General features: G+C 40.7%; 2 protein-coding genes across 2 annotated transcripts in view; both read left to right on the top strand.

Annotated features, from left to right (window-relative positions):
- LOC115055297 (ankyrin-3-like) overlaps positions 1–7,344 on the top strand; it is an 83,534-nt gene extending 76,190 nt beyond the window's left edge. The window contains exons 42-48 of the mRNA XM_029521002.1: positions 829–2,281; positions 2,412–2,574; positions 2,850–2,927; positions 3,261–3,344; positions 3,471–3,584; positions 4,755–4,846; positions 5,988–7,344. Of these exons, the coding sequence (XP_029376862.1) occupies positions 829–2,281; positions 2,412–2,574; positions 2,850–2,927; positions 3,261–3,344; positions 3,471–3,584; positions 4,755–4,826 (1,964 nt within the window). The 3' untranslated portion in view covers positions 4,827–4,846; positions 5,988–7,344. The remainder of the gene's footprint in view (positions 1–828; positions 2,282–2,411; positions 2,575–2,849; positions 2,928–3,260; positions 3,345–3,470; positions 3,585–4,754; positions 4,847–5,987) is intronic.
- A 1,409-nt stretch (positions 7,345–8,753) lies between these two features.
- On the top strand, positions 8,754–20,529 carry LOC115055289 (coiled-coil domain-containing protein 6). Its single transcript, XM_029520989.1, has 9 exons — positions 8,754–9,100; positions 10,285–10,434; positions 11,921–12,049; positions 12,606–12,709; positions 13,444–13,604; positions 15,005–15,161; positions 15,847–15,947; positions 16,586–16,707; positions 18,948–20,529. The coding sequence occupies exons 1-9, from the start codon at positions 8,846–8,848 to the stop codon at positions 19,146–19,148; spliced, it is 1,380 nt and encodes a 459-aa protein (XP_029376849.1). The 5' UTR covers positions 8,754–8,845; the 3' UTR covers positions 19,149–20,529.
- The last annotated feature ends 1,760 nt before the right edge of the window (positions 20,530–22,289 follow it).

Raw genomic sequence — 22,289 nt, 5'->3', positions numbered from 1 at the left:
TTGTCACCGCCTCTCCAAGCAAAGAGTCTTTAGTGACACAGATGGGCTCCTCGTCCTCCCGCCCTGTTTCCCCTCTTTCCTTATCCACTCTCCCTCACATTTCTTCCTCTGGGTCCCGTTGTCCCAGCCCCACTCCTTCCTCCCCTCCCCTCCGCTCCCTCTCTCCGTGTCCTGTTTGCCAGTGCACTTGTGCACCCTCCATCCCTCCGCCTCCCACCCAAGCTCCCACTGACCCCTCCACAATAGAAATATTCATTTAGGATACTCTGCCCTTTATCTTACTCCTTCTCCTCCCTTATTCCTCCCCACATCTCTCATCTGTCAACTATCTAATGTGAGCATGTAACAGAACACCCTTGCAAATGTTAACATCTTGCAGTCGTCATATCCCACACTACACAATTAATATGGCCTTACATCACTGTCCCAATTTTAATGTCTTACCTCACCGCCACTGCTGATTGAGCACTCTGTAAAAATCACAACTGCTGACAAACATAAGTGTTTTTATTATTACTTACTATTATGAGTTTTTATTTTTAATATGTTCATCAGCATTGTCAAAAATATACAGTAAGACGAATTGTGTATATTTATTATATGTTACTGTATATGTTTAAAGTTTAGTCATGCATTTATGATGGCTATAGTCACTGATACATCACCACCTAAGCTAGTGGTTGTCTGGATACATGCTTTGCACTTAAATCTCTGTGCCATTTCAGCTCATATGGTGTATGTGTGGGTGTTTTCAGGTGTGTTATATTCTTTTTTGGCATGCTTTGGTGTGTGTGTTAGTCTCTACATTTGTCATCCTGTCACCTGCAGATTATCAGAGCATTCTAGCGGAGCTGCAGTCCCCTGCTGCACTGCGCTCTGACCCCCACTTCTTGGAGCCCGAACTCCCCATCACCCCCAACCCTTCCCTTGCCCACCATCAACCAGAGCCGCACACCCCTTTGTTGGCTGACTCCCACCCTCAGCCCTTGCCCTGGAGCCCGGAGATAGAGCCTGGCAGCAGAGAGCCAGGCAGCCCTCCTAGGAGCCCAACCAGACCCTGTGAGCTTGCCCTATCCTTTTCAGCATTTGAACTCCCTGATCCTGTTCCTTCTAAGGCCAGAAAGCCCCACATTGCTCTGAATGACCAGCTGCTTTTGAGCGAGGAGGAGGACAAGTCTTGTCATGAAATGGAGCTGAGCATCAAGCCCAGGTCACACTCCTTCCCTGCAATGTGTGAGTTAGACATTGACATGGCTTACTTCACAACTTCCCCTTCACTATCATCAGTGTCATCATTAACCCCTTCATCACCCGACAGAACACAAATTGGAAATGCAGGTGTAAACATGGGTGCACCCTTTGGGGCACAGCAGGATGTAGGTTTGAAAGGTGGCAGAAAGGAAGTGACAGGAGAAATAGAGAAGGTTGTTGAGATGGCGGCAGAGGGAAATGAGTTAGTGGAAAAGTGGGTTGAGCAAGACTTGATTAAAAATGTGGAACGAAAATGTGAGTTGATAACAAAATGCAGGCCTAACTTGGCAGAGGAAACGAACATTTTGGTGGAACAGAAGGACTCTGTAGAAGAAGATAAAGATGTGTTAAATGAGCAGCATGGTGTTCTTCAAGATAGGATAAAAGGGATACCCTGTAAGATAGAGGAGGTGAGAGAAGTGCAGAATCTGTCAGAGGAACAGCGTAACCTGATCACTGGGCATGAAGTGGGAGAAGGTCTGAACACAATAGAAGTAATTGTCAAAGAGGGTAATGATGAAAAACAAGAGATTCAAAAGGTGGAGGGGGCCAGTGAGGAAACGGGTTACGAAGGTGACAAAGTGGATAACACAGATGGAGAACTGCAAATTAAAGAAAAAGGAGGCAGAAAAATAAATATTAACCAGTCAACAGAAGAGGACCGGACAGCAGAGGACCAGGCTGCAGCTTGTCTTTCCCTTCAGGCCTGGGTTGAAGCACTTGTAGAACTTCAGTCCAGTGAGTCTGCATCCAAAGAGGAAGAGGAGGAGGGACAAAGAGACAAACAAATCACAGAAGAGGTGTTAGGATGCCTGTTGGAGGAAGAGAAGCAAGAAGAAGGCTCAGAGGAGGAGGAGGAGGACAAAGAGATGACGAAGGCCAGGGCTCAGGAGACTCTTGAACAAGTTGAACAGGCAGAAAAAGACATCTGCTCATTTTCAGGTTGGCACAGTGATTCATCCAGCGTCAATGTGGAACCACCAACGCCAGGACGCAGTGTCAGCTCAGACCTGCTCGACAGAAGGGAAAGGTACGTTTCTTAAGTATGCCAGAATTATGACTTGGCAGGGTAAATTTGAAACCTGCTCTTTACCTCCTGCATGGCTCTCTTTCCAGTATCATGTAATTACAGTCTTCTTCATTTGTTTCTGGCCCAACAGCCAAGAGATCTCTAGCGAGTCTATCACATCCTCTTCTCGGGGCGAATCGGGGAGGTCTCGACAGAATGGTCACAGCTCAAAGCACTCACCTCAGGAAGGTTCTTCTGAATCATCGAATGGCAGAAAAGAAGAGGGTGCTCTAGTGTCAGAGAAAAAAGTCCAGGTAATATCCAGAGTATACTCATCTTTCTTCAGTATCTACTAAAGCAGTATACATCCTTTTGATTCTGTTTTTGCAGGTGAAATTATTGACACTGATGGTGCAAGTTGTACTAAAGAAACAAATTCCAGTGTTTGATTCTAGGATTCTCTTTTTTGATCCAGCCGACTATGGACATCAATAAATTGTCTCAACTAACTAATTCTCTCTAATACACATCGCATCAATGTCCTCCTGACTCCCTCCATGTGTAATGACCTTATAATCTTCCTCAGCAGCAGCTTAATGTAGATTCTGGTTCGGAGGAAGAACAGACTGTAACCACCAGAATCTTCAGACGCCGTCTCATTTTAAAGGTACCTGAAAGCCTGAGCAGAAGCTGGGCTGGGTCATGTGTTTGGTTTTAGTGACATTTAGGCTGATCATTGTGGTGCACATTATAGTAAATGTACTTGCTTACTGATAGCTCTGTTTGTGTGTGTGTGTGTGTGTGTTTGTTTACGCAGACGTTTGTGTATGTGTCACAGTACATGGTTCAAGACTAACCTAGTCTTCAGCTTTTTTCTGTTATGGAGGTTTGTCTCTGTTGAGGTGCTTCTTCGATGTGGTGATAGTGAAGAATTCTTTTAATAATTCAGAATATGTCCTCTTTGAGTCTTTATTCGTGTCCTAACAACAAATGCTTGCAGGGAGAAGAAGCAAAGAACGTCCCAGGCGAGTCCGTTACAGAGGAACACTATATGGACCAAGATGGTAACCTCATCAGTAGAAAAGTAATGCACAATGTCATTTCCATTTCCCATTCAGCTCTGAAATAAAATCTACCAAAGGGAGAAATGGTTTTACAAAAGCAGGTCAGATCTTTTCTTCCTTTGTCGACATCCCTCTGCCTTTGTCAGGTAATCAGAAAGGTTATTCGGAGGGTTTCTACTCCCACACCAGAAAAACAAGGAAGTGATAGATGGAGCCGAGACCTTCAGCACAGTCCCCCTCTGCAGGAAGATGGGTTTGAGGTTGGCATGAAGATACCTAACTGTGTTTCTGGGTTTAAAGTCTAAACTACATAGGAGGCTTGCAATGTTGTTGTCCTCCTTTCAGAAAGAATTAGCATGGGGGAGTTTCACAGCTAACACAGAAATTAGACTTAAAGCTGCACATTAAAAGACTAAGTGACAGTAAAAACATGGTACAAATAAATTTAGCACATGTACATTTGCCATTTTAATGGCAGAAAAAAATGCTTGCTCTGCCCAGCAAATGGTTTGATAAGATTCTGGCTGGATTCTTAATTAATCATGGGAGTGTTTCGAGCATAACAAACTATAAACTTGTATTTGCATACATTAATGGTTTGCTGTCATTATGGTGCAATGTTTCACAGAGAATTTGACTGCATTTTTTTTGAGAGTCTCGTGCTGAATAAGCACAGTTCCAGCACACACATTCAGCAGTTCTGTGCTAACAAGGTTTCTAATGATGATGAATCAAAGAGAAATGTCTACAAAGTTCCAACACAGTGCCATGTATTTGGGTTCAAATGCTCGCTAACACCATGTAAATTTCTGAGCAGCGCCTCAGCGTTGCACCTCACTGCTCTTTGAATGCAGCTTTAAGTCAAAAACTAAAACAACTCAGTCAAAATGTGTCAATTGATTTTTTTTTTTTTTTTTTTGACAAACAATGGATTAGTTGGTTTAGGCTAACAATCCCCATTATCTTTTGTCTGAGCAAAAAATGTTTGAAGTGCAACCTTGCATTTTGTGATTTGACATTGTGTGCTGTCTATTGTGTTTCCGTAACAAAGGGGATGCTGAGTATGCTTCTTTTGACTGTGTGGTTTTCGTGGTGTTTTAAAGTGTTGAACTGATTAGTCCAATGTATATCTAACTGCTGCAGTGATTTTGCTGTGAAAATACAGCCTGCCTCCTTTCTGTCTAACACTTTCCATTATAGTGTAATTTTTCTTTTTCAAGATATCTGGTTGGGCTTGGCTTTGTCCTAATTATATTCCTAACAATAGATATACTACTAATATTTGCGATTTTCCTATCTTTTGTGTAGTGTATTTCTCCTTTGTCTCCCTTTGTGGTTTTAGGTTTGTGAGGCGGTTTGCAACCTGTTTTCCTCCTAGCAGAAGATTATTTCCTGACTTATTTATACATTTCTTTGTGTGTGTTTTCCAGCAAGGAGAGGCTTCAAGAAATAACAGGCGGAAGGATGACAGAAGGTCAGGAGATAAGAAGTTCCACTCATAGAGATGGTTGTGCTCTACAAGGTACATTATTTCAGTGCCTGCCCCTTTAACACATTCAGTTCCTTTTTTGTTAGTTATACTATTCTTTATAGCTTATAGATAGGTCTGGTTCTTGATTTGATGTTGCTGTATTTGGCTTAAAGACTTATTCAGTGTATTGATGACTGCCTCCCTATGAGGAATAATTCAACCATTTAACAAATACGTTTATTCCCTTGCTTCATCTGCATTCCTGAATCTCTTAAAAGTTAAAAAATATACTTATTAGCACTAGTGAACACATCATGTCTTGTCCATGAACTAAGAAATTTTGTGCAGGGTAAATTATGTGTGTAAATGGTAAATCATATGTTGTATGATGTATAGATAGATGTATGTATGTATGGATAAAACAAAAAGGTCCTGCATGATCCTTCATGGCCTTGAGAGGCATTGGTAGTTATACTTTTTTTTTTTTTTTTTCTCTTTCTTTCTGACTTCAGCTCTGTGCATGTACAGAACAGTGGTTTTTAGCTTCTTAAATTTCTTAAATTGCATTTTGCAACTGTTGAACGATTCCAGTAATTTTAAATTTACCCCTCTTTAATAATTGCTCTGACCCTAAAAGGCTGAGTGATACTCTTGCAACATTTCTTCTCTGCTAGCTCACTAAGTATGCGTGAAAAAGGACAAGTCACAAATTGAGCAAGGCTGACAGATGGCACACGCCTCAGCGTTATATTGCCCCACTGATACCCTCCATGCCTGCTTTTGTTCATTAAATCCCCAACTCGTTACAGCATTGTGGCATCCAAAAAGAGTTTGTTATCCCACTAGCCAGACTGCTAATCCCTACTGCTGTTCACTCGTATGTTATGTTTGCAATGAGTCATTCCACCAGTACAAAACGGACTGAGAAATAATATGGCACTGCTGTGAATCCTTGCAGAGTTTCTATGGAAACACAGGTCACCATAACAACTCATGAATCATGGGATCTTGTGAACATGTCACTTTGTCAGATCAATATTTTGTCGCTTTCAAATAGTTTCACCCAGAAAAATTGCCATTTATGCAAGGAATGTGAAAATAGTAATAATAATAATTTCCTACAGACAATTGTAATCCATAAATTTAACAGATACATTAAATGTGCTTCAATATGTGATTCTGTCTCTTGCAGATGTACAGGAACCGAGATAGATGTTTCCTGTAGAGAAATGTTCAGAGGGCTGAAGAGCTGCAGTGTGAGGCCTTCAGACAAGGGTCCAGTCTGCAACAATGTGCTTCAAACAAATGGTTTTCATGTGATAGGAGTCAACCCTTCAGACCTACGCATGAGCATGAAAAACTCTCTCCCTGTCAATCAAACAAGCCAGGAGGTTCTCTCTCTCGCTCTCTCTGACTGCGGTGAACTAATGGACAATGATTCTGCTGGCTGTTTCATTGGACACATGTGCCATTGGTCCGCTGGTGATGTGAGAGCTTTTTGAGGAGCATTGTTTGTTGTGTAAACGACAAAGACTCTATTAATGACAACCACACAGGTGCAACTGTGACCAAAGATGGCACAAGAGCTCAGTCCACATGATGGATGGAAAGAAAGTAGACACAATAACACACACACACACACAAATAAAAATTAAAAAAAAAAATTCAAATGGAACACTTCTTATTCAACTTCAACACTCGCCTTATGGTTTTTTCTTGAACCCATTGTTGTCAGGATGTAAATTGTTTTGGGATTTTTTTTCTTCCTTTTTAAAACTTAAACTAACACAAAAGCTTTTCTCTGTATATATAATTACAATGTGTAAAATTCTTTTAAAAATATGGGTAAGTTACTGGTTGAGAACGCACTGAGGAGAGGAACCTTTTCAAGTGCTTAAAAAATTTATTGAAACTGTTCCACTTTTAAAGATTTGAGTGTAACTTCACAGTTTCTTGTATAATTAATTATTAGAGCAGGTATAATGTTTGTACATGAAAAAGCCGGTTTGATTTTAAGAGGAAATTTCCAGAAAATCAAATCTCAATAATTCCCAAAGTGGGAGTGGATCTAATCCTGCAAAAAAAACAGCCTTTCAGAGTACTCATATTTTCATGCATGCTGTTCACATTATTTTAAGTACAATTTTTACAAGTTTGCAAACACTGTATTCAAATGACAAATAAAATCCCTTTATCTGTGTACACATATAGCCCAAACATTTGTCACCAATTTTATATTTTAAATTGAAAAAGGATACCATGAAAGCATTTATCATGATTGGGTGAGAATGAAAAAAGGTCTATAGCTTCTTGAGGGTGTGATGTCTTGTCTGTGTATGTAAAACCGGAGGGCAGCTTCTGCAACAAGAGTGAAATAATCAGAATGTAAATGCTAGTAGGCTGGCTCGCTGTAAAATTCTAACTGTATTGTGCATATTGGCTATAAGGTTTAGGAGTCTCTGTACACTGTTAGACTGTTTGTAATCATTTTAGCAGTGTGTCAATTTGATTTTCTAAGGACTGCTGTGGTATTAAAAGGAAAACGGGCATTTCATTTTGGATTTTTTTTGGTGAAGTATTTCCTTAATTTAAATCCTACTTACGTTAAGGACACATAAAGACATTATTTGATTGTAGCTCTAAATAGGATATTGTATGACAAAACACTGGATGGTCAAAAGCAATTATTTAAGCATTAAATAAATTGTGTTTAACTCTGAAACTGTGTGATCTTTTTAGGCTTGAGAGTCTGTATATGCAGTGTCGAATAGAGATGTTTTCATTAGCTCATTGGCAAAATTTACTTTATATTACATTAGGAACTATCTTTGTATTGGATTTTATTAGATGCCCATGTAGTTCAAGTGTGGTGTTCTACTGGTGCGATGGCTCAGTATGCTGATGTCTATGCTGTGGACATGAATACTATGTAATTATTATTTCATTTTTTTGTTTGTTTGTTTTGGCGTAGGGGTGGGGTTTAAGAAAGTCAGGCAGGGTGCTGTACCACATCCCCTTCTCCTACTGTCAATCAAGGGGTAGAGGATCCTTTGATATGGTTGAACTATCAATTTTGTCAATTTTGTTTGATATGTGTTTTCACCTGAGCAGATTTTTTGATGTACAATTCTTACTAACAGCGTGAAGCCATTGAAATGTAACTATTCTAGCACTTTGGTTATTCAAGGTCTTTTAGAGGCTATAGCAGCAATGATGCCACCACAAATGTTTCAAACGTCTTTAAAAAAAAATCCTAAAAATAAAAAAATAATAATAAATAAATAAAAATGCATTGATTTCGCAGTAACATTGTTCCTGTTCTGGTCTTTGTGTCCTTGAAGCTATTTTATTATGTAAGTAAAGGTGGGGGGAGGGTAGTCGTAGCATAACGGAAACTGTCCTTCAATAAGAGCTATGAGATTATTCTTTGCTGAAGTGCACTTGGGCTGCTTCTTCATATGTCATATGATTAGGCTGTCAACAACAGCGGCTGATGAAGACATCTGTGATTTTTGTTGAAAAGCAAATAATAATAACACTCATTTGTAGTGCTGTTGTACTAATTGTTAAAATCTAGATTTACTATCCAGTCAAGTGGAATACACTTTGCACATCATCCTCATGACCAGACTATGAAATCATGGAGGGAGTTCTTCCTCTGGGACCCAACTCACATCATCTTTTTCTCATTCTCACTCATTCTTTTTCTAATTTTCACCAAACACAGATCAGCTAGGGGAACAGACAGCACGTAAAAGGCAGGTGGATAAAGTGAAGTCAAGCGTTATATATTGTCTTACAGTGTCGTGTCAGCTTCAGTTAAACTCCATCAGGGGGGAGCGGCCCACATCTCGGATGCAGTCTCTTGTTGCGGAGATGATGTGGATCAATCGCAGATTTGTCACGAGTGCCGTGTTTGATGCCGGAGACGTCCTGGCGGTGGCGCTGCGCCGGTACGCGTCAGCAAGGTCACACGGTGTGCCAGTCCGCTGCGTGCGCCCCTCAAACGCCGCCGCCGCCGTCTCCTCTGCTCCACACTGTCGCACAGCCATGGCGGACAGCGCAAGCGAGAGCGACACGGACGGAGCGGGGAGCAGCTCGGCCACCCCGATGTCGTCCTCCGCCTCCAATTCGGGCAAACCGAGCATAGTCATTTCACAGTTTCGTCTGGAGGAGCTAACGAACCGCCTCGCCTCCCTGCAGCAGGAGAACAAAGTTCTTAAGATTGAGCTGGAGACGTTCAAACTCAAGTGCAAAGCCCTGCAGGAGGAGAATCGGGACCTCCGCAAAGCTAGCGTCACCATTGTGAGTAACAGCGGCTGGCTAACTAGCTACGTGCTATCCTCACGCTACTTATTATAATGTATTTGTCAGTGAGTTAACTGGGGCTAGTGTTGTCTGTTTGAGGCCCAATTGTCATCATAGACTTGGTACTGAATGTGTGCCATGTAGAGGTTGAATGAATATGAACTTCCAACGTTGGTGCTCTGCTTGCTCCCCCAGTATTAGCTAGCTAGCGTTACTCGCATATGTTGCTAATTTAGCCAGTGGGGCTAACGTTTGCTAGGTGGTGTTGCAGTGATGGGCAGCTAGTTGGCTTTGTTTTGTTTTCCGTCGCGATCCTCGGCTAACATTAGCCCCACGGGCTAATGCCAGGTTAGAATGCGTTGAAAATAAAAAAATAATACGGTGAGAGTCACACCGTGCAAGTTTAGCATACTGCTGTTAGCTGTATGGCCAGCTGATGACTCTCTGCTAAACATTGTCACCACGCTATGCCCAACAGGATACGGTTATAGACGATGAAATAGATAGCCCAGCAGCAGCACTGGCAGAGACCAGTGCGTCATGTTTCTTCATGCTCGGTTAATCAGCCTCAGCTTCATAAAACGTGTAACCGATCTGTTTAAAAAGATGCGAAGGCCAAACTTAGCGGTCCGGCTAAATGCCTGGCTCGTATGTTGGCACGTCAGCCACACTGCACCCAGTCCAACCCTCATGTGTGGTGGCTGAACTAGCTGCTTGGTTTTTCTGTTGTTCTTTTTGGGTTTTGAACTACTGACAAATCCCCGGTGCCTTGCAAAACAGGCTTTAGCTTTAAGACCAGTGGAGAATGAGCTTGGATTATTTGATATGGGCGCTAACAAGGGCAGGGGGTATCAACACTGCAATGCTAGCTGTTGTAGCTGCCCCAACATATTTCCTTAATGCACCCATGCCTCAGTCTTACCCTCACTGTCAGTCACCCATTACCGCAATATCTCTTGTCATTAGGGAATGTTCTGCTTCCTTTTTGGCTGACAGACCACACTGCAGCAGATTCGGTTGAGTCGTGTTCATCTTTGCATCACACTTAAATGCACTGGCTGTTATGTCATCAGGATAAGAGTCAAAATCACAATTTGAAGAACACTTTGATGTGCAAGACCTTAAATTAACTGAGTGATTGTGGCCTTTGATTCTGTGACAATTTTCTTTCTATACCACAGCAAGCAAGAGCAGAGCAGGAGGAAGAATTTATCAGCAACACCTTATTCAAGAAGATCCAGGCCCTCCAGAAGGAGAAGGAGACCTTAGCAGTCAACTATGAGAAGGAGGAGGAATTTCTCACAAATGAACTTTCAAGGAAACTCATGCAAGTGAGTCAGATCAAAAAACAGACAAATGTTTTTACCCCACTCATTGTGCTTGTTGGTACCAGGGACAATGGTGAATAGCCTGATGAACTTTAAACTTTTATTGAGTCGACAGTGATGTTTTGTTATCAATTGGATAAGTAATTAAAGAGAGTTCATCATATGTTTGCTGAGTGCCTGTACACACTGCACCATGTATGAGTATCCAGCAGCTAGTGCTTTATCATCATTCGTCCTGGTACTTGCCTGAAGCCTGGAAAGCCTGGCTGACTTCAGGATGACTTCACTGCGGCTGTTAGCTACTCGAAATGACTCAAATTACCCTCATCCCGTCTGTCAGTTATTTGCTTCGGTCCGTTTTCCGCATCTTATTTTTCCAACTGCAGATCACACAGCACATATATGCACTGTCTCAAACTTTGAATGGCTAGCTCTAGGCTGACTAATGATGTGTTGATATGCGAAAGGCACAGATGCAAATACCTCAGCATACCCTGGTTAAGTTCATTGTTCGTTGGCACTTTTTTTGGTCTTGCCTTTGCTTAACATCAACCAGTATGCTGTGTGTGTGTGTTTTAGTGTTAATATACATAGCCATGTGCTTTACACTTATGATCAAAGAGGGAAAATTTAAGCTAATGTGGTTATTTGTTTTCCCCATCATTACTTTTGAAAATGGGCTTTTTAAATGTAGCCATCTGAAGGTTATGGAAAAATTAAAGGAAAGGCTCTCACATATTTACCACTATATAAAGTATCTATACTCATGCACACATTGCTAGCGTTCTTTTTATAGATGGCTTTGGACGCACAAACCAGAGTTAGAGTAGAATAGTAGTAGAATAAGTGGAATAAAATATCTCTGCAAGTTGTCCAGAGGCTGAAAATTAAGATATATTGGGCATAGTTACCACTTCACCACACAGTTCAGTGGGGTGGAACCCACTGTTACACTTTCTAGTAATTGTATTTGCTAAAGGGAGGTAACAAAACGCTTAAGATTTTTAGTTTGTAAATTAAAATAATGGCAAAACTTAGTAACTTGTTGTCATGCTTAACTGCATGAACATTGTCTTTGTTCGAAGAATAGAAGCTATTTTTCCCTCTCCAGGTTTCCTCATCAATGGATCTGCATCCCTTTCCCTATAATGAGTAATCATTTATACAATCTATCACACAACTATCCCGTTTTGAATCAGTACTGAGCCACACCCTTTCTTTAAATTGGTCAGCTGCCAGGGGTGGTTACTTTGTTTGCCAAATCTTTATTTTACACAGTCTGTCCCTTTGGGAAGTTTAACAATGAGTCAGGAAGAATTTGCTATACCCTCCGTGTCTAACCTAAATGCGATGATCTGACACCACTGTGTTTGCTCACTGTGGTCATCAAATAGTTTTTATCTGACTCACCATGAGCCTTTTCTTGTGCTCTCGGCCCCCTCCATTCTTTTCCTCTGTCCATGTGTTATCTTCCCCTTGTCCATCCTAGCTGCAGCATGAGAAGGCAGAGTTGGAGCAGCACTTGGAGCAGGAGCAGGAGTTCCAAGTTAATAAGCTCATGAAAAAGATCAAGAAGATGGAGAATGAAACCATTTCAAAGCAACTAACCCTGGAACAGGTATGCTTAATGTGGTTCAGCAAGAACATCCATTATGGGATAGTATATCCCTGAATTTGTGTGTCCAGTTTTAATAGTGTAAGATGCCAATATTTCACCACCCGTAATTCTTCCCTCTGAATGTTAACTGGAAAGAACATTTTGGTCTGCGGCTGGGTTAGACCTGTCCTACACCCACACCATAATGTTCCATGCTCTTATGACAAGATATTTCTGCATATGAGCTTGTATGCATTCATTGTTTTTCACTCATGATTGCATCTGCAGAGTGATGCTTATGGTATACTACTGTGCATCTTGCCCAGATAGAGATTCAAACAAATGTCCTATGACCAAATCTATAACCTAGTAACACCACAAATACTATGGGGAAGTTAATTTTTAGGTTTGCTTTATACATAGGCCATGCTGTATAGGTTTTTCTATCATTGTGGCTCTTGTGTGTGTCAGCATAGGTACTGCAGCTGGGTTTTGCAGTACAGTTTTTGTGTGCAGCCCTGTGAATGTTTACCAACGTCAAGGTTTTTCTATCGCATTCTTCTCCTTTACTTTTCAGTTGAGGCGGGAGAAGATTGACCTTGAAAACACATTAGAGCAGGAACAAGAAGCCCTGGTCAACAGACTGTGGAAACGTATGGACAAACTGGAGGCTGAGAAAAGGTGTGGAGTGACCTCATGTGTTAATCCTTTCAGTATCTAAAAATGGTAGGCACTTTGTAATCTGCCTCCTTTGGCCTTGCATTAAAGACTTTTTAACAACCATTTTCATACTTGAATACATTTAAAAGCTAATGCTGCTTCAGAAATATGATCAAAACAGCCGAAGACTTAATCAAACATTAACATTATGGCTATAATAAATAGAAAATTACCTTTCTTCATTTTTCCAATGCCGAAAATTTAACTAATAAAGTTGTTACTATACTACTATACTACAGTCTTGAAAGGCTCTGGCCGTAGACCAATTTAAATCCAAGTCAGTACCTATTTCTATTTGTTAGTTAAAAGTTAAGGGACACAAATAAAATGACTGCCTCTAAACAAATGTCACCATTTCATTGATGATGCAGAATAAAATTAACAGCGATCAACTAACAGTTGCTTTTATTTGTACATTGCAAATTCTCAGGGTAATGGTTTTTAGAGGGAAAAGTCTGGATTATAAACATGACTTTTCCATAATTTCAGAGCCATTTTCAGGCACAATATGCAGCAAACAAGGAGGCATTGAAAGAGTTCAGAAGTTTACATTTTTTTTTTAGCCAAAATGTTTTTGATCAAGTCTAAATTAAGAATTAGAATCTCAGAAGTTTTATTTTTTAAAGCTTGCAACAATGGCCATCATTTTAGTTGGTGAATTACAGTCAGTGTGATTAGTTTTTTCCCTAAACCAGGATCCTTCAGGAGAAGTTGGACCAGCCTGTATCAGCTCCTCCCTCCCCAAGAGATGTTTCCATGGAGATAGACTCGCCAGAGAACATGATGCGGCATATCCGCTTCCTGAAGAATGAGGTGGAGAGGCTTAAGAAAAGCTTGCGCACCACAGAGCTGCAGCGTAAGTAGCCTCTCAACTTATGACATGACCCATGGGGGTGTGGTTGATGCCATCAAATGTTGACTTGATGGATCAAGGATGCGATTGATGAAACCAGCCTTCAAGAGCAGCAAAGAACAAATTCCTCCTACTCTCAGCTCGGGTAGTTCTACATGGAAAAGATAGAACAGGATACTTTCTGGCCATGTGTTGACACAGGTCACAGCCTGGTTACCTACTTGTCATTCAGTGGTCACATTACACCAGGAGGGCTTTTGAAGTGGTAACACACCAACATTAGCAAAAAGCTTGTCTTGATGTGTGACAGGTTTTAAACCCAAAAGGTATTTAATTTCACTCCACTGAAGTCTGTCATTGGTCTTATTTCATAGCAACATTATCCCCTACTTTGCATTTGACTTGATTCTGAAATGGGAGCAAATCATCTTTTTTATGTAATATGCAGACAAGATGCTATTTGGGAAGGCAAAGCACAATGATTGTCTCACTGATACAGGTGACTATGTCTCTTGAAGTAGAGCAGGTTGTAATGTAGCAGTTGGGGATTTAATTCCCAACTTGTGTGTTGGATAGAAAAGCACTAAGCAATCTGCTCTGAGGGGTTGATAGCACTAGAAAAGTTCTACACAAGTGTCATCCACGTTTACCATTTTAATGAACTCGGAAGGTGTTTTCAAAAATACTTACAACTGCATCTTATCATGCTGAGAAGATGATTAGATATTTAAAATTAAACAAATGTTTACCCTCCATTTATCTTGCTCTCCGTGAATCCATATTGCACCACTGCACTGCAAACTGTGCTGGTCTAGACATTGAAAGCAGTTTTTCATATTTTATGGGAGTGTCTCTCTGCGACAGTGCAGCAGGCAACACATTTTTCATGACGTCAATTACATTTACTTATCCGACAGTCAGGTGTTGATTCAGTTTCAGGTACAACTAAAATTATTTGATTGGGATTCATTTCAACTCTTGCCTGGGAGTGTCTCTCTGCCCAATATGCCTTGTCTTAATCACTAGAGGGAGCCATCAGTCCAACATTTAATGCTCTGTCATAGACATGAGACAAAAGCAAGAAACACTCACATTTTCATCACATCAAGAGAGGTCAATATCAACCCTACTTTTAATTTGGTCATCTGTGTTGTTGTTGTTGTTTTTTTTTTTTTTTTTTTTTTTAATGAACACTTATGAGCTTCACAAACAACCTGGATTATTTTTGGATGTTTTAGGAGGATATAATGTCTTCATGTCCTTTCCAGGAGCAACCATTGTTACTTGCTGTTTATCAGTGATGATTTTGTTCATGTTGACATTTTGTGGCATGGATGTGACTGTCTCAACTGCTGTAATAAAAAAAAAATTAAAATTAAAAATTAAAACATGTTTCCTCCCAGACACAGAAAAGCGTGCCCAGTACATAGAGGAGGAGCGACATATGAGGGAGGAGAATATCCGGCTGCAGAGGAAGCTTCAGAGAGAGATGGAGCGCAGGGAGGCTCTTTGCAGACAACTGTCAGAGAGTGAATCCAGTCTGGAGATGGATGACGAGAGGTAGAGGATGTGGACATGACAGATCCGCAAACACAACACAAAACACACATGGGTACAAAATCGCACCTTTAGTAAATCAGGGCAAACGAATAAAAGGGAATTAATCCCGTGCTTACCCTGTACAGTGGAGCATAATGTTTCTGGAGAAGCATTTCGCTCCCTTGGCCATTTACACTGCTGATTGGATGTAGGTGCCCTACACCTTTTGGAATAAAAAAATATATATGAAGGAACAAATAAGGGAGAGATGCAAAAAATGAAATGCATCTTGTCTCCAACTTCGGCATGCTACAGCCTCTCTTGTAGGACAGTACATCCACTCTGGGTTTTTAGCAATCATAACATACATGTTTTGAATGCTCAGCGTTAACAATTTTATTTAATTATTTATTTAATTATTTTATTACTCTTATCCTGACAACAGTGAGTGGGACAGGCCAACAGGAAATAGAAAGAAGGGGGGGCAATTCAGCAATGGTCCCCAAGCTGGAGTTGAACCCAAGAGGCTTTGATAATGTGTCACACACGCACACTAATCACTCAACACCTGCACTGCCTATATTGCACATTTTCATTTAGGCTAATCAGCAATAGTTTAGTTTAATTCAACTTGATCTGTGTTACAGTCACATAACTTAAAAGAACAAAATTTACCATCCACATCTTTCTTACCTTATCTTCCTAGGTACTTCAATGAGATGTCTGCACAGGGATTGCGAGCAAGGACTGTGTCCAGCCCCATTCCTTATACCCCCTCCCCCAGCTCCAGCAGACCCATATCACCTGGTAAGTAAATCTTAAATGGCTAATGCCCAGGTAATACTGCTTTCCAGAATGTATATTGCATCAATGATGGTTAGCACAATAAATATCACTCTTTGACAGTGGATACAATTTATTGGCAGCAATTTACCATTAATATCCAATATTTCAGTGTCAAACTAGGACAGGCATTTATTGGCAAGTTAAGTATCTCAAAGGTCAGTGAAGCTGTAATCTAATCCCAAATGAAATCAAAATACATTTTGACACCTCTGTCCATCTGTTCCTGTATTTCTTGCTGAACATTGGAGATACAATGTTGGAGAATTAGAATAAATACTAAAGCCCTTGGAAGTCAGAGGAAATAAAGCAACATAAGGTCTACTGAGTTATGTCGAGGTGCGGTTCAGCAACATCTCAGGCGCCGCCTCAGTGTTTGTTTAGTGATATAACAGAACTGAAGTGTCATAGTGTTGCCATTTTTTCTTTTCTGTAAGCCAGGTATAAATCGACTGCATTCATCCACTTGTGAGTCAAGGACCCACACAGGTGGTGCTGTTTAGAAGAGAAATTACTGAACTTTGTATCTAAATATAATATTATAAAAAAGTACCCACAGTATGTGCGGCTTTCTCATCCTTTTTCTCCCTGCTCTGTCACAGGTCTCTCATATGGCAGCCACACAGTTGGCTTCACCCCTCCAGCCACACTGTCCAGAGCTGCCATCTCCCACTATAACACTCCTGCCCTGCACGTCCATGGAAGTTCCTCTCACGCAGTAGCGGTAAGTACGATCCACCCACACATCCTTAACCAATCTCTCAAATCGTGAGTGTTTTCACGATGTCATTGGAGTGCATTTTTACCAGGATCTTTTGCTGGATAGAGTCTGCAACTAAAAGCTTAAATATTTATGTTAAATATGTCCAATCACTATTTTGATTGATTAAGTTAAAAAAGAATAGAGGAAAAAAAATCAACACACATTTTTTCCATAAATTTCTTTTGGGAGGACTGATCTATGTCAGCACTTTAAACACAAATGATTCACATGACTGAGGCATTTAGGTGAGTGATATACAGCAGGTCTGTGTCATGAAGCTACACCATTGGACAGTTTGCTGTGTGTTGGAGTTTTCCAAGTGTCTGTTGCTCTTTCAAAATTAACTGGTTAATATACTAACCAGTTATATAATAATACTATTTCATTTCAGGAGGTGTTAAGAGCCTTCAGTCATTTCAAGTTGACATGTAGTTGGGCCACTTTTCAGTCACTGTGTCTGACAACAGAAACAGAAAAACATATCACTGAATTGGGAACCCAGTTTTATTAAAATGCATAAATCAGAAGCAGACAGGATTGAATGGCTAAAACCAGTTGAAACAAAGGTTCTGACCTAGTCTATATTGTGAAATTGTAAAATGTCCTCTGCTTTACTTGGGGGTGAGGCAAAATGTGTTCCAAGGTAATGGAAACAATAAATAAAAAACATTTTAAATACACTTAAGGGACTTAAATGCTGCTATGTACATTCATAACAGGTCAGCACAGAGGACCAGTAAATGACAGAAAATGAAATATTTATAGATATTTTTAAATTCCGCTAAGATTTTCCCTATTATTACAGAAAACGTTAGAAACACATGGCCAGAACAATTCATATGTTCAAAATTGGAATACTCCTGAATGTAGCAAAAAATAAATTATGTACCCATTTTGCTTAGGGGAACCCCAAGAACTTAGACAAGGACCCATGGAGGTCACTCTACCCGACTTTGAGAGCCACTATGCTAAAGGGTGCAATTGTCAATGCATATACTGTATTTCCACATCACCCCCAGAGGGAAAAGGCCTGTCAAGCATAAATTGGGGTCATTTGCTTCTGAAGTGAATGGTCAGGGTATGTTCCTTTGTGACCCAACAGGTATTTTGACCTTTTAACCTAACTAAGCTCAAATAAATTTCAGCTTGGTTTCCTTTGGCCGTCATATTGCACTCCCACACCGTCACCACTGTCGATCTTGATTAAAAGACTGAGCCATAAACCATAGACTTCTCTGGTATAATTTGTCCCTGTCTCAGATACATATCACTTCATGAAAATTTTTTTTCTTGAACATACCATACTCCACTGCTGTTAGTCAGACACGATTAAAAACAAGAGTATTGACGAAGAGTCCCCAGTGACCCAGCTTTCCAGGCCGTGCTTGTTACTTGGGGGGTTTATGAAATGCCAGCCCTCACTTATCTTCATGGAAACACTGCCAGTGAGCTACTATTCAGGTCAATGTGATCTGAGCCATGACTGAGAGAGGCACCTTTGACTAATTCATACCTTTTGGTAAGATTAAGATATTTCCTACAAGCTGAACCATTTGAAGACTTTCCTACTGCCTTTGTGACAACTGCTGGCGGTTTCCAGGTAGTCTGCCCATTTGTCCTTAGCCTGTGAATGCAGTGTGTCAGCAATGCCCTGGGGGAGTTACTTCAGTTTTGATACCAAGGTTTCACATGGACATAGTAGTGGACTCGATGACTCTCAAAAATAATGCAAGAATTTCCATACAGAATTAGACCTAATCAGAACTGTCTGTTGTGATTTTTGTTGTTAACTCGTGTTGCGCTTGTTTAAGTTGGTCACTTTCATATTATACCTGGAGCAATCTTGTCTTTAAGCTGTCTTTAAACTTTTGCCCAAACTCTTTCTTCCACACTAAATCCTTTTTATGTCTCTTCTGTGTTGTTGTGTGCCCCATCGCAAGTTTTCCAAGCCACTTTTTTTGTCTCTGTTGTCTTTTCAACTTTGAATGAATTTTCAATTGTCAGGTCATGACATTACCTCAGTGGGGGAAACATTACAAAATGGCATCACTACCCACATTCATATTGTCCTTCAGTGGTTTGTAACTCAAACAGTAATGGCTGCAGTAATTGCTTTATTATGCTCTAGTATACATGTGTATTCTCAAAATAAGCATATTTTATTCACGCCTTCTTCCAATTTCTATCTCTCTCTCTAACAGAGGCCCTCCCCAAGAAGAAGCACCAGCCCTGACAAATTCAAACGTCCAACACCCCCACCCTCTCCCAACACACACTCAGGGGCTCAGCAGGCTCAGCCTCCGCTACCCCCACCAGCTCAGCCCATGGTCCAGTCCATGTCCTCCCCGGCAGCTATGTCGCAGCATGCAGCAGCAGCACAGCAGCCTCCCTCCCAGCCTTAAAGCCACACACAGTCTCTGTCTTTGCACGTGAGTGCACCCACTTAATGCCACGACGCTACCGCAACAGCAGCTTCCATCATTACCAGCTCTGGAAGTCAAGTTTCTTATTCTTTACCAACTCCACAAAAGAAGCAGCTTCAAAAGTTTTAGAGGGGAGCCGAACAAGACGGCAGCTCAGTGAAGAGAGCTGTCTGCCAAATCCACGTGGCGTTACTCAACTTCTCTTAAAAGGAATGGATGGACAGAAAAATTATCGCTTCTGGGATTTGTTGGCCAATTATCTGTTCCACTTTCTGTCTTGTACATGGTTTTTTTTGGGTTTTTTTTTTGTTTGTTTTTTTCTTTGCTTGGGACTTTCGCTGGTTGGAATTGTTGTTGTGGCGCTTCTAAGATAGCACAAACAGCACATACAGTATGCTTCATGATGGTGTTTTCTGATAGGTTGGATGTTTGGATCGATGGATGTATGGCTAGGCTAAAAGATGAGTTAATAGATGGATGTGGTTGTTTTTTTTTTTTTTTCTTTTTTTTTTTCCAAGCCTATAATGACACTCAATTACAGTAATGTCCTCCACTCCAGCTCACCCCCTCCTCCTTTTGTCTCTGCGGCCGTGTCAACAATCACCCTGACCAGGTTTTTACAGCAGGTCAATAAGAGGTGTCACAGAAGACCGCTGGGAGTTTCTCCATTATAGGGCATTGATCAAACAGGGCACGTGCCACAGTAACTTAAGTTTCTGAAAGCATTCAAGTTTCTGCTGCTCTTCAGTTAAAACGAAAAAGAAATAAAAACCATCATGGAGGATGGATGCTGGTACATAAACCACAGATAAATGTCGCCTTTTGAGGTGTTTAAAATGTAGTCTGAGGTGTTACAACTTAGTCATGTACTCAGTTTCTTCTCTGCTCTTCTCTCTCTCTCTCTCTCTCTCTCTCTCTCTCTGGTGTATTTCTGAAAGCTTCTATCATCCTTATGGATATTACTCATCAGAAAAAGGAAAAAAACGTAATGCTCTTTACACTAAATATACATACTGCTAAAACATTCTAATTGAATGGTACTGTTGAACTAAATTTCTATGTATGATTAAAGCTCTTGAGATGACAACTCCGGTTTTTAATTGTCAATTTCATGGATGGCATTTGCTCCTATTTTACTATGATGAGGAAGTTTTGTGTACTTCAAAACTGCTGCAGGTGACAATTTGTTCCAACAGAAGTCTCCAATTTGCTGCACAGTCTGAATTTAAAAGGTCATCAACTGCTTCAATATCAAATTAATCTTTCTTTGTATTTAGCTTCTCCTGAAAGTTTGCTTGTAGAAATCATGTCACATCGCTCTCCTACGACTACAGATGGAAAATGATTGTGCCTTAAATAAATCTGCAGCGTTAAACCTCATCCATATCTGATATGGCAGGAAAATATGGCTAATTCTTGTAATTGAGGAATCATTACTTGTAGTGTTGCTTGTGTATAGAAGCTACTGAAGAGGTGAAGCTCTGCTGTAACAGGAAACATGGCTACACTTGAAACTGATAGGATTTTTTTTTTTTTTTTTTTAAATGGTGTCTTGGTTACCTTAAACATCTCAACAATGGTAGGACAGGTAAAAATAGAATACATCAGTTCTCACTATTTTGAACATGTTCACCTTATGTGTCTTGTCAGTGTGGTACAGGTATTCATGGTGGGAGGGAATGTAATGACTGATCCTCTGACCTTTCATCACCATCATGTCAGCTGTTTTTTGACTGCTGGGTTGCAAATGGGTCCATTTTCATTATTCAAAAGGTAAACATAATTTCTACTACAGTTCTTCATATTTCTCGCTTCAGTGCAGACCGACCGACCGACCAACCAACCAAGAGACAGACCCCTCTCTTCCTGACCTGCATTGCTGGCATAAAACACAAAAAGCTAAGATCAGGTCGTTCATCTGTTATAACACAATCACATGTGAGCAGCCACTTAACACACACTGGTTCTACTGACTCATGACTTTGTGCACCGTCCATGCTTTCATTTCCTTGTCAGTGTGGTTTGAACCTGTTCGAACTGGCTGAAATTCTGCTGTGTTTTCTATCAGTCAATCATTCAAGGATCATTTAACATGGTAAACCTTATGTAATTTGGGTGCAATAAGCTGGCGAAGGAAGAAAGGGCAACACATTAGGTCTCTACAGGTAACTAGCCCGTGCACAAATACGGTCAGTTCAAACTTGCCATAATGAAAATATACACCCCATGATAAGAGTGACATGAGTATACCTTTGTCCAAAGACTTGCTGTGAGTTATGAGGCAACTGAAGTTGATTCCTGTGTTTTTCTAATATGTTGCAGTGTTCTCTCTGGCTGCTGAAGCTAGCAACCTGAACTAATCCAAGCAGGAATCTGGACTGGAGGCTCAGTGTGGCCATGCTGGGTGTTAAAGTGGCCTTTCACCTCTGCAGCTTTATGGATCTAGGTGGCCACAACACCAGAGATTTATCCAGACTGCAGGGTGGCTCTGTAGGTTTACACCTGCTGAGACTTTTTGCGAAAATGAGCAGCAGGTTGCTGCTTCTTGGATGTCACAGCAGCGCTTGAGAAAAAAGAAAAGTTCCTTGAAGAATATCAGGTCAGTCGATGTAAAATAGTTGGAGGTACGTGATGACTAATCAGGCAAGGATGAGAAACTATGCTGTCAACACCAGCTTACAAGTTACTATATGTGGTTATAGCCTGGTTTGTAGCAGACCTAATGGTTGATGGCAACATCAACAAAAAAGAATTGGTCAGATTTTTTTTACATATGTATGTAGAGCAAATATTACTACAGGCCTGAAAAAGGATCCTTCTGGGAAACTAAACATTTCAGGTAATGTGGTCACATTGGACAGCTGGAGAATACTACTAACCTCCAGGAAGACACAATGTTGTGAGTTAACTAGTAAGTCAAGGATTTGTGAAAGATTGAGGCAAATAATTGTATGATCTGTGTGTCCACCTTAATGCAGTGGTACCACCTGAAATAAGAGGATTGCTTTGATGAGAGTGTATATCCAGATTCGGGTTTTATTCCATTAGATGCCCTTGTGTCCCTTTCAGACTTGGCACTCTGAATAGTAAGTTGATACTGAACATAGATTACTTATCAAA

Source organism: Echeneis naucrates, chromosome 15, assembly GCF_900963305.1.
Source record: "Echeneis naucrates chromosome 15, fEcheNa1.1, whole genome shotgun sequence".
Classification (NCBI taxonomy): domain Eukaryota; kingdom Metazoa; phylum Chordata; class Actinopteri; order Carangiformes; family Echeneidae; genus Echeneis; species Echeneis naucrates.
The sequence above is the reverse complement of the archived record's forward strand: the minus strand, read 5'-3'. Positions and strand labels throughout refer to the sequence as shown.

Excerpts from the sequence above, each read along its gene's own strand:
- LOC115055289 (XM_029520989.1), top strand. The coding sequence starts at position 8,846 with ATGGCGGACAGCGCAAGCGAGAGCGACACGGACGGAGCGGGGAGCAGC. Across the intron at positions 9,101-10,284 it reads GCAAAGCTAGCGTCACCATT|CAAGCAAGAGCAGAGCAGGA; the intron begins GTGAGTAACAGC and ends TCTATACCACAG. Across the intron at positions 10,435-11,920 it reads TTTCAAGGAAACTCATGCAA|CTGCAGCATGAGAAGGCAGA; the intron begins GTGAGTCAGATC and ends TGTCCATCCTAG.